The sequence below is a fragment of the Pyrgilauda ruficollis genome, unplaced genomic scaffold, assembly GCF_017590135.1.
Source record: "Pyrgilauda ruficollis isolate IOZ18807 unplaced genomic scaffold, ASM1759013v1 scaffold2, whole genome shotgun sequence".
NCBI classification, from domain to species: domain Eukaryota; kingdom Metazoa; phylum Chordata; class Aves; order Passeriformes; family Passeridae; genus Pyrgilauda; species Pyrgilauda ruficollis.
The window spans coordinates 3,228,783-3,245,705 of NW_024519206.1; the positions used below are offsets into that span (position 1 = coordinate 3,228,783).

The 16,923-nt window shown below is 37.4% G+C and overlaps 1 protein-coding gene across 5 annotated transcripts in view; it reads left to right on the forward strand.

Moving 5' to 3' along the window:
* PPP1R9A (protein phosphatase 1 regulatory subunit 9A) overlaps nt 1–16,923 on the forward strand; it is a 129,590-nt gene that overhangs the window by 83,583 nt on the left and 29,084 nt on the right. For all 5 annotated transcript variants that reach the window (XM_041466803.1, XM_041466805.1, XM_041466802.1 and 2 more), the window contains exons 6-7: nt 4,204–4,339; nt 16,758–16,811. In XM_041466803.1, the coding sequence (XP_041322737.1) occupies nt 4,204–4,339; nt 16,758–16,811 (190 nt within the window). The remainder of the gene's footprint in view (nt 1–4,203; nt 4,340–16,757; nt 16,812–16,923) is intronic.

A 16,923-nucleotide genomic window follows, 5' to 3' on the forward strand; every position in this document is an offset into this window, starting at 1 on the left:
TAGCACTTTGGATTAATTATGTGGCTGTTAACCTAATGGAAGCAGGCTGAGCAGGTAATTGAAGACATCTTGAAATAAATGAGATAAATGGTAGCTGAAGCAGCTTCAGACTTGAAAGCTCAGAGGAAAACCATTTCAAAAATCATAGAGTTGTTTGAGTTAGAAGGAACCTTAAAGATCATTTGGTTCCAACCCCCTCTGCTGTTGTCAGGGACACCTTCCACTAGAGCAGGTTACTGAAAGCCCCATCCACTCTGGTCTTGAACAGTTCCAGGGAGGAGGCATCTGACTGTAAAACTCCCTGAATGAATTTCACTGTAATTTTTTTACAGTTGCACATTTACTGTACAAAACTGTATTTTAGGAAAGGTTAGAAGAGAAGATTTTGAATACTGTTACAGCAAACCCCCCCCATTCTTTCTTAGAATGTGTTTGCTGTATTCTCCGTTGATTTTTGTTGGATTTAAGGAAACCATGCTAATGTATTTTTAACTGAGCACATAATTCCTGAAGTATTTTCAGGAGAAATCATTAACTCATTTCACTAAAAGTGTGTGCTGCAGAACTTCAGTTTCGCATCACAGATTTTGTGCTTTTGCAATTTTTTTTAGTACCAGTTATTTTCAAAGTGGAAGTATTTTTAAATTTAATTAATTTTTATAATAAGGTTTCTGGTTTCCATACTTGATTAAAAAATCACTAAGTTATTTCAAGAAGCACAGGTCTGCAGATCCTCTTTCAATAAAAGCTGGACATATGCAGAAGTCTGTGTATCAAGTGTGCTGTAGAATATTTAAATCATGGATTGCAGGAGATGTAAGACTTGCTTCCAATTTCAGTAGAATGCTTTTCTTAACCAGCACTACTGTAATTAATTTTTAATTTCTCAAGATACATAATTCTTTTAGATACTCTAAAATCCATTGTAGAGTCAAATATTAATTACATTTCTAGCTCCATCCCTGTTCATTTTAACCACAACCACAAAGAATATTTCACGGCTGGTAATTCAGCTAAATTGCATGTAGCTCTTGAGTATCAAGGGCAGTTCATGCCCTGTCTCTCTCCTTTTCCTTCCTTCTTTTTTGCAGACTTCAGAAAAAATCAGCAATGACCTGAAATTTAGTACAGTGATGGCTGTGTCATAGATTTGCTGGGGTTTATTTTGCATTTGCTGGCTTTAATAATCTAGGGGAATATGGTTGTGATGTGGTTTAAAGGCTGTAAAATGCTCATTTGTCTCATATCTAAAAACATCACCAGCTTTTCAAATATATTATTGCTGACAGAATGTATAGTTCTTTATTATAGTACTTCTGGCCCTTGAGACTAACTAATAAAGTCTGAAATTCATGTGATTGATTTTCTTGAGCCAAATGATTTTAAATATATAATTAGGTACTTTGTTAAAGTGTGTGTGTTAAGGTTCAGTGATTGATTTTTTTGTCATGAGTCACAGCCTTATGTCTCTTTCTTTTATTCAAACACTTGTATTAAAAGCTATTCTGTGAATAAATATCTAATTCGTGCTTAGAGTTTTAGTAACTGTCCCTGCTTTATGGTTTTCTAAGTTCTTTTTATTTAGCTCTCTCTTTAAAGTGTAACTTTATAATTTATGGTTTGTCTCAGTTACCACTTAAGTATAATTATATGAATGGTATTCTTAAGATTATGGAATGTAAAATGACAAAAAGTTTGGTTTAGTTTGTAAAAGCTGTAATTGCTGGGAACATAGTATCCCATTTTGCAAATTTGTCTAGAACTGACATCAGTTGTAGATTGAATGCTTCTAAAAACTTATTTTCAGACATTTTAGATATTCCTCATTCTAAAGCAATAAATTTTAGTAAGGTAGAACATTACCAGTATATTTCTGTTTTGGAAAACATTTGCTTTAGACTTTGTCATTGCATTTTTTTCATATGTCATTGAACAGCTTCAGGTATCATGGAGTAACTTTATTTTTAAATGTGATTCAAGCCTTGAAAATCACATCATTGTGAACTGTGTCTTTGGCATGCGAAAAAAAATTCAGTTATTAAAACTTCATATTTTTACATCCCACCTAATTTTGTTTCTCTGTATGAAAATATTACTGCATTGCAGTCTAATGTGTCAAAAACCATTTCTAAATTATCAGGAATTACCAGACTTTGGATGCATTATGTGTTGTCTATTCTAAGTTTTCAGTGTAAAAGGTCATTGTATGAAGTATTTTGAGTCTTGTATTTCCCAGGGAAGGTAAATTACCAGGCAGAGGGCCAGAGGGAATCCAATGTTTGCGTCACTTTGTGTGATTTCGTAACTTTACACATTGAGGATCTCCCTCAGCTGTTTACAAATGTGGTGCTCTCTCTACTATATGTAAGTAATATACTCATGCATAATTTTGCTTAAATTTTTAAAAAATATAAATTACTTTTTTCCATATTAAATTTTAATTTGTTTTTATATTAGAGGAGACAAACAAGTAGCAGGTACGGGTTAAATCCTTTTTTTACTTCCTTTAGTAATTTCAAAAGTTCATTGTTCCTCCCAGTTGAGTCTGAAAACATGACTGGTTTAATCTTTGCAGTACTTGGCTCTAAAATCAAAATTTAGAGGAAACAGGATCTGTCTGTGAGTCAGTATGCAGAACAGATGAAGTGTAGGGGCCACGAAGAAACATTCTTTTTCTTTCAGCTCAAGGTCTGTATCATTACTGAGAAGTAATGTCATATTTTGTAATAGTGGGATAGGAGTGCCAGACTGTGATCTGTTTTGAGTAGGATTAAAATGCTGATGTTATTGCCTTGATCCTCTCCTAGTTTCTGCTGTATTTGCTGTTGATGTTTTTAAGCTAAGACACCTTCTTACAAATTATTTTCAGAGCACCTTGTGCCATTATTTCAATTGGAGTCACTCATTCTCACCTTTCTTATCCTTTTAGAAGTAATTAGTAGCTTGTATATTTTGATGATGTTGAAATAATGTCCAAATTGCAGTCCTTTCTGTAGTGCCTGACTTCATAGAATCTGAATAATTATTTGTCATAGGAAATGGACCCAGGGTCATCCACTGTTGGGAAGTTGGCTTACACATGGATGACAAATCCCAAGGGATTTTAACAGTGATAGGCAGTACAAATGAAAAGAGTTTTCATGCATGAGATACAATGCACATTTCTTCCTCGCATTCAAGTAATAAACTAAATTCATCATTTGAGCCAAATGTCGTGGGAACAAATAATTTACTATATCCAGTATCTCAGTGTCACCTTATTGTGCTTTTCAGCTCTACATAATACTTCTTTCATCTGTAATTACCTAATTATCTTTTTAGCCTTCTAAGAAAATAATTCTTCATCTTGACATCTTTAAATTGTGCTTTTGTTCAGTAATTTCCAGTGTGTTGGTACTGTGTAATGGGTGTTTATGATCAGTTTTGAGATAGCAAAATATCTAAATATGGTTATGCCACTGTGCTGGGAAAAAAAAAAAGGGGGTTACAATCCTAACCAATTCTGAGTTCTAGTTGCTGAAAGCAAGACTGAGAAGCATTCTTGTAAGTCTCAGCCAAGAAAGAGGCACTTCCCTTGTGTTTGTTAAGCCAAGGAAGTGTGCGCCCAGAGTTCAGCTGTAGCTAGCAGTGGAGAAAACGTTCCTTAGCAACAGAAGTTCATCAAATAAAAGACAGATTTAAATGCAACTTGAAATTAAGGAAATAGTGTCTGTCAAATTTTAAAATGTGGAAATAGATTCTGTTTCCTAGACCGGAGGAAGACAAATATAAAGGCTCAGAAATGGAAGAACTTCTAAGTCAGAGTGGGGAGGAGTTACTCTGATGCACGTTCCTTTCACTATGAGCTGCCATAAGTGCGCCTGTGCTCTTACTGTGCATCCATAACAGCCTGGTCTTCTGTAGCCTTCTGGAAAATACATGGCTCTGAAAGGAATGGAAGTGATACTTTACTGAAGCTTGGAGTGGTGGCTTGTAATGGTCCCTTCTATTTTGCCCCTCCAGTCATGTAACCAGACCTGTCATGGTCTGATCACTCCTGCTCCCGCACACAGTGCCCTTGTGGCAAATCTCATCCACAGAACACATTTGAAACAATCAAAACTATACATCTTGAGAGAAAAACCCTCTATCCTAGAAATGGCTAAAACCCTAGAACTTCAGTAAACAGTAGGAGTAATATTTTTTCACTCTTGTTTTGTCTAGGTTTGTAATTGGACGAGAAAAACCGGGACAAGTGAGTGAGGTTGCGCAGCTGATTAGCCAAACTCTAGAACAAGAGCGCCGCCAGAGAGAGCTGCTGGAGCAGCATTATGCACAGTATGATGCAGATGATGATGAGGTAACAGACTGTCCAGTGTTTCACTGTTTGCTGTTTTTTAATGTTCTGTTTTTCTATTTCCTTATTTTTACTTGCCACTCAGAGGTCAACTTTTGGACCTTCCCATTACTTTTGCTGATGATTTTTATGGATTTTGATGATGAATTCTAAATGAAGAACAAACGTATAGAAATCTTTTCATCATGGATTTAAAATGTTTGTTTTGTTCCAGAAGAGCAAATATCAAGTTGGTTGATGCTTCTGTAAGCATTCCTCTTCCTTGAAAGCCTATGCCTTTCTGAAATAAGGGAGTAAAGCTTGTTTGGTTGTGCACTGAAACATTCAAGTTTTGTGGAAGCTGGTAAAAGTTACCTTCTAATTTTCAGCAGGATTAGGAAGTTGGGTTTTTTTTTTTCTAGAAGAATTTATATTCTTCTTAAGTCTTCTTATGTCTTCTTAAGAATGTTTTCTGAAATTCTAGGTAAGACCCCTCCTTCCACACACTGTGATTTTGTTTCTGTTTGAACAGATATTCCTCAGGATAGAGAATTAGCCTACCTTGTCTGAAGTGTTTATTCATGCTTACTGTTAGTGCCAATGCAAAGATTTTGAAAGTAACAACTCTGTGCAGTAAAATTTCCATAATTTCTTTCCATTCTCATAAAATTCCTAGTATGCCTAAATACCAAGATACTTGGAAAAATTACTTGGAGAGCTTTTTCAGAGACTACTGCTGTCTGTGTTGCTCCCTAAATAAGCTGCTGGGTTTTGTAACAAACTGCTTCCATATAGCTCAAGCATACTGTCATCATTTCACATCATCTTGAGTAATATGATTTGAAATGCTAGACTCCATGTATTAGTGTGTTGTCATCCTGGGCCAGGTGTTTTTTGTTTTTTTGTTTTGTTTTTTTTTTTTTTTTTTTGTGTAAGGGAACAGTAGATAAGGGAAGAGAGAATTCATGATATGCATTTAATTCAGGTTAGTTTTTGTTTTTAGAAAAAAAAATATTCTTGAAATAAAATCAGGATATACTCAGATTTTGAAGCATGCTGTTAAAATAGCAATATATCAGAACAATCAGAAGTGTCCCAACAGGCTAAGTAAAAATCCTGTCTAGCCCCAGTAATGCTTTCACTCACTGTAATTTCCACTGATATTAAGAATAAAAATATTTCAGTATGACTTAGAATTAATTCTGTCACAGAGACATATGTAACTCATATAAATAAGATCTGAACATACATGCATACCTATGTGTGCCTGTGGGAGACCATGAAGGATAGAAAAATCCATATCCTCTCTGTTCCTTCCTCAAACTGCAGAAACATGCAAGTCTCCTAACTTCTCTTTAGTCTAGAATTAAATTCAAGAGAAGTTTCTTGAAGGAACTCTCTTACAAGCTCTTCAAAAACAAAATGGAGTGACTAGGGCTTGGGCAAAGGGACTTTTCACCACTCATCACAACCTGCTGTAGATGTCAGGGTTCCAAGACTTTCAGTACCATTTTATGGTGAGCATGGTCTGATTGCTTTCATACAGGCAAGAGAAGGGTGTCCCAAATGCCTGATGATTAAATCTTTGTCACTGTGTACTTGCACGTAGAGGGGTGTGTGGCTGACCTGTGTGAGTAATTGATGCACTGCACCTTTTTTCTGTGGGACACATTCACCTGCAAAAAATCTCAAATGTTTTTGTTTCTTACCTTCATGCACCACACAGGTGATGTTACTCAACATGTGGCAATAAAGAAAATGTTGTTAAACCCCTATTGATCAATCCTGGTAGTACTTCAGCCTACAGTAGGCATTGTTGCTGTGAAGATGCTAATGGTGACACTGTCACACTGATGGCCATGCAAGAGTTTCCCAGGGCAGTACTGAAAGAGGACAGGGATGAGTAGCTATGAGTAGGTATCAGGTACTTCTTGTGATGTGTCTTGTCCTTGCAATTTGGTGGTTACAAACTCTTAAGTCCTGTTCACTGCATAAATTTTTCACAAAAGATACTAAATTCACAAAGTGTTTTCTGTTGGTAGTGCTTTGGATCACAGAGAGAAAATAAAATTGGGCAAGTTTTCCCCAGATTTTTTCAATAATTAAGAGAGTTAAAGGTATCTTTTCTTATTCTAGCACTACACTGAGGATGGTGACTATGACATGATTTTTGGCAATGGCCTTTGGAGTGCAGAGGAGAGTTTTGTGTTGCATATGAGGAAAGGAGGAAGAAAAGAAAAGACATCTACCAGGGAAGGAGAAAGAATTAGGTCTGAGAACAAATGCAGTGCTTAAAACTACATTGGGATTATTGAGGGTCATACCCATTTTTTACTTGATGCCATGTATATATTTGAGGCATGGGTGGTAAACATTTTCAGAATAAATGCTGGGGTTTAGTTACTAAGGTAGGCAGTGTAGCATGTTCCTGTTCTTAATTATGAGACTTACCAGAAATAGATTTTATTGAATACCTGCTGTAATCTGAATATTACTATTTTTTAGCCACCTGACTATGCTATCCAGGTCTACTCACATAACTTTGCACCATTCCCAGACAACTGATATGATGCAAACTGTGATCTAATGCACATCAGTTCAAAGACATTTTTGGTCACCACAAGCACTTCTGCTCCATTTACTGTCAAATATGAGCATTACTTCTTTGAGCGTACCTTGCTCTATGTGGACAAGTCTGGCTGGGTTTATGTTGCTGCCAGACACCACGACCAGCCCTGCATTCTTGGCTCTTTTGGGCAAGAAAATCTCAGTTTGCACTGGCTGAACGAATATCTACAAGTGTAGATCACAAGTGTATCACTACTACCCTTTTGAGGCTTTTTCATCAAAGGGAGTAGTGACTCTGACTGCTTGGAGTTCAGGGGTATTTGGATTGCCCGTGTGAGGAGTTTGGCATTGAGGCAGCACAGAATTACACAAGCTGCTCAGTCTCAGAGCTGTCAAGCCATCCTGTTCATTTTCCTACACCGTTTAAAATATGGTACCATGGATCTCCAGGTACAGTGCTGCATAAACAAACAAGAAAATGATCTTGAGACTGCCAAATTCTGAGGCTCAGAGACTTCACCACAAGTACAGCAATAATATTTTGAGTTTTCCAGAGCAGGAAGTCAGTGAACTTGTTTGAGTCCTGCGGTCATGGCACATGACTTGTGTTTGTTAGAGGTGGTTAAACCACAGGAAGAGAATGTGTGCCAGGCATGTACAAGTTCTGGTGTTTTATCTTGCTGTGTCACCAGCTCGCTGGATTTCCTGTTTTGGAGCTTCTGAAAGTCTCCTTAGCCCAAGGAGTATGTAAGTATTTTAGGAGGATCCAAGTTATTTGAAAAAGCAGTATTCTGAGACAGTTTTGGTTTTTGCCAGCTAGTGGGCAGTGGACTTGAGTTGGATACTAAATTTAGAGATGCAGTGTTAGCCTACTACCTTCTCATTCCATTACCTTGCAGGAATCTTGCCTGACAGCTATTTGTTGGGCAAGATTTACACTAATACATAGTGTTTCTAAAATACATATCATTTGCTGTGTAAGTAATACTGAAAACTCATCATTTACTATGTAAATGCCCTGCATCCCTGCATTTCAGAATCTACTGTTACCATGGGCCATCACAGGGTTGCAGGATGCTTTCAGGAGCTCCTTCATTTAAGTTTTTGCATGGAAACATAAAGCCCTTGTGCAGAACTGATGAACATGAAAAGAAAATGGATATTCACAGTGGAGTTCATGCAAAGACCAGCAGGATAAGTGTGCATCAGCTCACAATTTGTTGTTAAGCTCCCACAAGCCCAGCACTTGAGCCAGTAGTATCAGCCATTTCTCAAGTGTTACGTACAATAGGCAGCTTTGGCATTTCCTAGTGAGTCTGTGCTAATCACAGTAAAGCTGGGAGAATATGTTGCCTCTAGATAGCCTGCTGCAGAGTTTGCTCATCACCAGTTTGTCTAGATTCCTAAAATCCCACATTCTTTTGATTTGTAGCATCCTGTCAGAAAATAAAACTCGAAGGCTTTGAAGTAGGCACTGTCTTTGTATTTCCTACTTAGTGTGCTAAGTATGACCTGAATCTGTATCCTTGGCTGAAACATTTTGAATTTCCTGTGTTAACATAGTGTTCTGTGCACATGAGTCAAATTCTGACATTTCTTGGAATTTTGATTTGAACTTGGTATTATCTTCTTCATGTTCTACATCAAATGACAAAAGTCACATAAAGCAAATTACCTGTTCTCCAGAACACTGCATGAGGTGTTGCACAATGTGAAATGAACAATATATTTATAGCAGGATTCTGTTCACTCTGTGGCCACAGACAAGTAGTTTAATGCAAGTGATTTTTATAATATCACTAATAGTCAAATGAATATTTTTTTCATTTTAAATTCTCATTCATTAGGACATGCTGAGAGCAAAACAACATTTAAAACCATTGAAGAAAATGTTGATACATGCAAATAAAATAAAAAAAAAAGTGGCAATGTACTTGAATGTCTTAACACCCAACGAGTACATTTTTTTAACCAAATCTTTCAGAGAGTACATTTTTTCCAACATCATTAATATGATGCACTCCTGTAAAAGCAGTGATTAATACTATGCCATTATGTTTTTGTTCACTCTTTTGAAAGAATTAAATATAAGCCATCAAATCAAAAACCAAATGAAGAGATGGGCTTGAGTTATTTTTATAGTTCTTCAGATTGTGTTCTCTGATTGTGGGAGAATTTCAGCAGGAGCAAAAGCTGTAGCTTGATGCAGCCTTTGTTATGGTGATTTGGGGAAGGTCTGTCTGCATTATCCTGGCTGGTGCTGCAGCTCCGTCTTTATGGTTGGGAGTGTTAGGCACATTTCAGAAATTTACTGCTAAGGCATTTAAACAATGCAAGTAACACATTTTCCCTTTAGAAGTGGAAAATTGCAGCTCATGTTGGTAATTTCATGCTATTAGCTGTGATTGCATATGGCAGAATGGAATGGCTAATACCAGAAGCTATTGCTTTGGATGGGACAAGCTTAAGTCCTAGGTGCTACTGAAGTGAGAAACAGGGCTTTTACATGGATGAATTCTGCTCACGAACACAGAATGAAGGGTCTAAGATTTTCCTTCAAGAGCATGTAAGTTTTCATTGGCTGTGGAGTTAAAAATATTATTGCTGTTGCTGGATAAGGAAACAAAATGTATTGCAGGGAACCTCAGGGAGTTACAATGACAACTCTTACCTCACAGAGCTTTGTTATTTGAAGTAAGAAAACTTCTTTTCTGTGCCTTGCTGCTCCTTGTAAAAGAGTGAATTTCACATTCTAGCACAGTGTGTGAACAGCTACTGTCTGGTAGTTTCATGTGCAACAAAAGTCAGCAGAGAGAATTCTTTCAGGGAAAGTATGTTTCATGTAGTTTATGACGATGTATATTTTCTCAATGTACACACTGGTTCTTTTGAACCTGTAATTTGTTTTTCATGTGACTGTAAGATGAAATCCCTTTATTTGGGAAGACAAAAGCAAAAGTCCCATTTATTTCTGTGTTCTGTAATGTGTTCTTGTCATCCTGGTGTCTTGTTTACTTGAGCTGCGCTTTGCTTTGACAGCTACTTTTTTCATTAATTGAAGCAGAAATGACTGTGCTCATTGACACTCATATGTACAATTTCAAGCAAAATTTTCCTTTGTGTTCATTTTTAGCTGCCTGATGTTCCTCTTCGAACACTCTGGCTCCTGAGGCCAGTAGAATATTGTCTGCTCTTGAATTTTTCCCCAATAATATACTCCTTCGTGTGTTTTCATTTTTATTTTTGTATTCAGTACTTCTTCTTAGCTTAAATCTTTGGATAAATCAGTTTTAACTAAATTCATCTGTTTTATTCCTTTGCCAAAATGGGTAAATGTAATTGGGATTTTGTATTAATGTATTTCTTTAAAATGTACATGCAGCTGAGCTGGGTCTGTTTTGTTTTACATAAGCAGGGCATGAGTTTACTGGTCAGTGATCCTGTTTCTGCCTCCTCTTTGCATGCTACAGAGATTTCCTTACCACTGCTGATGGACCCGCCAGGATTTTTTTAATGCAGAAATTACAGCTGTGTATTACCTTATTTATTTTAGGGATAATGACTGCAAAATGGAAAGTACATGGGCTGTTAGTATTTTGTCCCCACAAAAATGAATTTCTCTGAAATCTCAGTGTAATTTTAAGAGTGAGTCTTTCTGCTTGTTGTTGCCCTGATGGCGTGCGAAGGTGGCCTTACATGCTCCTGGAAAGGGCCAGGAGAGTTAGCAGCCAAATTTTCAGTTTGTACAGCTACTGCACATAGCCAGGGACAATAAAATAGAAACAGAAGTTTCTGCAGGTGTAGTGTAACAGAAAATTTTTTGATGTGCATGAGATCTAGACATACAGAATGACAATTTCAGGTGTTTTGTTTAGCTGTAGTGCTTACATGCCTGAAAACTCCAGTGAGATGGACTATGTATTCTCTACTTCTCTTAAATAAGGAAAGAAGAAGCAAAACCAGCTGTTAGCTTTTTTTTATAGAAGACTATTGAGATTCTTCACCATATATGCTTAGTAGGCATGAAGTATATAAAATAAATGGTTACTGTTTATTTCATTGGAGAATATGTTACTATTTATAGTGGCAGCAATAACTCCCCAAAAAAGTGCCTCATTTTACAGTGACTAAAGAATGTGCATGTTGGTGACTTACTTTCTTTTTAGTAGTTCTTTCAACATCATAAAATTTTACTAAACTATTTTATGCTTTCTGTGTGTTTTGGCTTTGTTTTTTAAAGCTTCAGTGGTTTAAGAAAAGAGGAATGTAGGTTTTTCATGATCTTTAAAGGTTCCGTTTAACCCAAACCATTCTATGAGTCTATGTGCTGTCTGTGTGTCCTGTGCACGGTTACCTCAGTGCTTGGGTTTTTTTCTCTTGAAAACTGGAGTGGTTTTTAGCTTTTTGTATTTGAAACTACTCAAAAATTTCTGCTCAAAAGAAGTAGAACTGGCCTTTGGAGATATTTTGGCATCAGCTTTCAGGTGACTGTTGTATTGATGAGGGCAATTTATAAATTAACTTTCCAATACAGAAGTTACTCTGCCTCAGCACTTTGAGTTACCTCAGTGCTTGGGTTTTCTTCTCTTGAAAACTGGAGTGTTTTTTAGCTTTTTGTATGTTTAGTACTTTGAAATTACTCAAAAATTTCTGCTCAAAAGAATTAGAACTGGCCTTTGGAGATATTTTGGCATCAGCTTTCAGTTGACTGTTATATTGAGGAGGGCAATTTATAAATTAACCTTTCAATACAGAAGTTACTCTGCCTCAGCACTTTGTTTGACCACATAGACAAAGTGCAAGTTCATTCATCTCTACCAGGGTGCTGGGGTTTGGGGTTGGTTTTTTTTTGGCTTGGTTTGCTTTGTTTTGCTTTGGTTTTTTAAGATTCCAATAAAAGGTGATTGGGAAAACCAAACAACAAATGTTAAATTTCAGTGAAGAGAGACGTGAAACTCATCCTGTGGCATTCCACAGTAACTCATCAGTGTACAGCCATGTCATGTGTTCGGCCATGTGTTTAGAAAGATGCTCTGTTGGGGAAGCAGCCATACTTTAAGATGGTATTTTACTAAAGTTTTACCAAAACCATGCCAAGTTTATGGTTAGGTAGTGTAGCATCCACTTGTACTAACTGTGGTGTTCATTGTGGTCACTGAATTAATTTCACATACCAAATTATGGAGGGACATTTCTTCTGTATTTTAGGCTGTGTGCTTTTGATGTGGCTTCTTTTTAAGCTTTCCTGAATTCTCATGCAAATAAAGATATGAAACAATGGATGTACCTAAGCTTGCAGTAACAAGCTTAGTGATGGCAGTAAAGAACTTTTTTTTTTTCCTTTAAATATGGGAAAATGGAAGGGTTGAAAGCAGCCAGAACCTCTCCTAAACAGGAGATATAAGCAGCAGAACCTGGGCCCAGATAGGAGTTTTAAAATACCATGACTCCTTTTTTATCCTTCTCCACATCCTCTTGCCTTCACTCAAACCAGGTATTTCATCTTATATAAATATATTGTTACTACCCTCTAGTGAGAGTCATGTGTGCAAAGCAATTACTCAATGAGCAGCCAGTCTTTCCCTTTTCTGCTGATAGCCCTTGCAGCCTTTGGGTGCCTCCTGTTATTCATTATTGGTAAAAAACCTGAAAGGTTTCTACATTGCTTAAATTATTATTTTCTCACTCCATATTTCAAGAGTTTCATGCTGTTACATGAATTAGCAGAACATTTAACTTCATTTTCTAATACTTTGCATCATACATCGAATACAGTCTCAAAGTGGTGGGAATATGCTGCCATTCTCCATGTGCCAGTGAGTTTTCCAAGGCTGTGCAAAACACAGACGCAGTGATGGGCAAGAAACTCACCTTTGAATAAACCACCTTTAAATCTGTGCTAGAATGCAGTTTCCATAAACTCAGGCTGTTGCTGTACTTGAGCTTGTCCAGCCTGATTTGAAGTTATCTGCAGACCTGTCCTCTGTAATGGCCTTAAAACGCTGTTTTAGAGCCCAGATGAAGGTACTTTGGGATCCTTGAGTGTAAGTGTAGATGAGAGCCTGAGAAGAAAACATGAAATGCTCCTGCCCAAGAGTGGGCTCTTTCAGCAGCCCACGCAGTTAGTGCTGTTCTGAGCACACCACTCTTGTTTCGTGGATTGTCTTTAAGAGTACACAGCTGCGTTCTGTTGGCTGATGCTGAGTGAGTACATGTATTTTTCTTGGTATTCGCCCTGAATTCTTTCAACACTGGAGGACTTGTTCATGATCACACTGCACAAGCCCACACAGTGTTTTCTGGAATTGTATTTAAAGAATAACTCTTCTTTCTTGTTCTTACTCCAGAGATTAATGAAAGTATTAAGCAAATGGGTAGGACATAATCTTTAAGCATAATAGTTTGACCTAATTAGTTGAATTCAGTCTTTGCAACAAAAATCATGTTCCCATACTCTGAGAGCACTCTTATTTAAAATGCCTTGCTTTTGGAATGAAAGTCAGAAGAGAGATGGGCATTCCTGGGTATGCCCTCTGTACTTTTGAAAGTCTTGTTTTCCTGGCTGTAAAGCAGAAAAATAGAACTGATTTTTTTAACTGCTTTGAGAGAAATAGCTAGAAACTTTATTTTAGCTGTGATGATTGAAGAGAGACAAGATCTGTGGGGAGGAGGGACATTTATGTAAGAATTCATTATTTCATATTTTAATGAAATATATGAAGAAGGGATGATCATTATATGCAAAAATACATAATGATTGCAAAAAATTGTCATGGTGATTATTAGATTCTATTGCATACTTTCCTTCCCAGTGTACTCCTGGTATTTTAACATTTGCTAGACTTTCATCTCATTCTACCTTTTGCAGACTTGATGAATTCAATCCATTTTCTCTCTAAAAGTTACCTTTTATAACAAGTTTTATTGTTTTGTAGAAAATTAATCAGCATTTCAAGACATACTTGAGTAGGAAATGTGCCAAATTACTCAAAATGTCTTTGTTAAAGTAAAGCCTTCACAATTTTATACTGACATAAAAGCCAAAAAAAAAATACAAAATAGTATCTGCCAAGAATTTGTCTGGCATTAAATAGGACATGGAATAAAGATTTCTGGTCCCCTGTTAGTAAACTTGCTTAAAAAATTTTAGCTATGGAGTCCAGATTTTCTTGCCAAATAGTTGACCCTGGCTGTTGTTTAGTCTAACCTATAAATGTGTTAGTATTTCTCATCTATTCTACAAGAATAATTAGTTCTTTTTTAAAAGAAAGTACATATCCAGCTACACATTTTTCTGTTAAGCAGAAAAGTGTGCTCTTTCTTCTGCCTCAGTGGGATCTGCTGTACCATGTACTGATTCAATGATCTGACTGGGTACTCAGTATTCATTTTTTTAACTTAATAACAGAGAGCACAAAAATAACTGTTAAAAACCATCTGTACCTGAGCAGATTGTCGTTTATGCAACAATTTGGAGTTTATTTGTATGTAATAATAAGTTCTTTAAGTGCTCCATATGGATTTTTGGGGTTTCAGAAGAGATGGGAGTGGACTGTCAGCAGGTAGCCTAAGGCTTTGAGTCTTGGCTTTTGACGTCATTATTAAGTCTGAAAAGGGGAAAATCTACTCATCCATTATTCCCCTGATTTTATCTCATCCCAGAACAGTGTAGCAGAACTAAACAAAGGTTGGGCGTTTTATAAACAACACGAAGTTTTGAGATAGTTCTTTAATAGTTTTTCACTATTAACAGGAGTGCAATGGGGGGAAAAAACAGTTCTCAATCTCTAAAAATTGTAGATCAGAGGCTGGAATGACTGAGCTCAAAAATTGCAAGAACCTCTTGCAAATGCTAATTAAACTATCTCCTTTTTTTCCTCTAATATGTATATAAAAAGGTGTATGTCCTTCTCAGCTTCCTGGCCCACTAGGTGCAGTAGCTTCACTGGCAACTTTTTGCCATTACACCAGCTCCAGGGCTGCCAAGTGCCCTGTTCCCAGCTGCACTGGCACCTCTCCATCCTGGAGCAGGAGCCTCATGATCCATGGCTTACCTGTGTCTCTGCAAGCTGCTGTAGTCAGTTCATTTCATTTGAAATGAAATCTTCCATCTGCTCTCACTGAGCGCAGGAAGAGTCGTAACACTTTTCAGTGTAAAGTCAAAAAGTGAGCGTAAGTAACAGATGATTGTGGGGACTAGAAGTTCTTACAGTCTCCTCTGGAAACAGTGACCAAGAAATGAGTGTTGGAAAGAAGATTCCTAAACAGTGAATCGGTGTCTCCTTATTTTGTCCAGCATAAATTGAGGAATTCTCCACCTTAAAGGACTAGGTTTATTCAGTAGATTAATTGAGGCTGATTTGCAAACCAAACTGTATCTGAGAGAGTGCATTTCCTATGCCACAAGAAGGGGCATTCAAGAGACTTCATGAAAAGGGAATTTCTAAATTGGCTTAGAATTTTTTAGAAATACTTGTACTGGTCAGCTCAGTGATAGCCCCTGTTACTTTGAAAATTATTCCTCTCTTCTGGAAGAACCTCTCCTTTGATTAATTTGCACATTTTCTTACTAGCAGCTGGCTCTTCAAGAATGTAGCCATTGCTTCGCCAGAGATGTTAGTTTCTGGTTCAGTACAACAACCTCATATACTCTATTAGCCCACATAAACTATTCCCAAAAGCTCGTGTTTTCTTGTAAAAGAAGTAACCTGCATGTAAAACATGTAGCTATTCCTTCTATTCATAAATAATGGACGATGCCTTATCTCCAGTGCAGTGCTGGCTCAGGCTGTAATTCACTTTTTGACCTTGCCCTCAGCTCCATACCCAGCGTACCCGAGTCACTGATTCAGTGTGAGGTTTTGGGGCCTGTCAGTTTGTCCATACTGCCTGTTTTAAATAGGACAGCAACAGGGATTGGGGTGCAGGCCAGTATTGGGTACATGTGGGTGATAATTTCCATTTGGATTAAGGTTATGCTGTTGGAGCTGTGGTTCAGTTTGTACTTCAGAGCGTTCCTGCAGCGTGTGAATAGCAGACTTTTGTGGTAAAACTAAAGGTGTTTCAGGACACTGCCTGATACACTCAGAGTAGTAGGCTGTAGTAGGCTGTTCACTCCAGGAACAGACCAATGTAGGTTAGTATGGGAAATCCCACAGCAGGTGTGCAGGTGGGTGCCAGGTCCTCCGCACCAACCCTTTCCCTGTACAGATCCCCTGTTGTTGTGGCTGCTTGGTGATGTAACTACAACCTTTAGCACACTGCCTGGCCTGTTAATCTGCTTGCAATCGCTTTGTTGCTTGAATTCTGTTGCTGTTATTTACAGTTCCCTGTGCAACTGCCCTCAGCTGAGATTAGCTGGCTTGTGCAGAGTAACTCCAGCTATTGGTGAAAGATAGCATCAGTTTACCTCTCTTATTGCATGAAATAAATGTGTGGAATCTTCCCTCAAGGTTTTCCTGACTTCTTGAGTTGTTAAATCACTTATTTCCATATTTGCTTATTTGTAATGTGCCTGCTTTAATCAGTGCAGTGGGACTTTCAGCACTGGGATGTATTTCACATTCACATCAGAGGAGAGCAAAGCCCAGCAGGATAACATCTAATTTTTTTAAACATAAGACATTTGGTTTTGCTAAACAGATTGGATGTTCTGATTTGAAATTATGAGTGGTTAGACGGCATCCTATCTTTAATTAGGTTGCACAGACTGAGTCATTTTGCAAGCTAGACATTTTAATTTACAATCTACTGCACTGCAGCACTCTTCGGGCCTTCTGCTGTGTAATAAGGTATTCAACTTGCAGCACAGGCTTTCAAAATACCGGAGTACTCTCTGTGACTTCACTTGTTTATTTTATGTTTTCAATTCTAGTTGCAAATCAAACATGCAGTTACAGAAGCTGAAATTCAGAAGCTGAAGACAAAGGTAAGAATCACTATGTGGTTAATACGTAATGTTTTTTTCTTCATGCAAAATCAGATCTGAAGGTGTATCTTTGTGTGGGTGGAGAAGTCACCATCCTTATTAAAGGCTGATT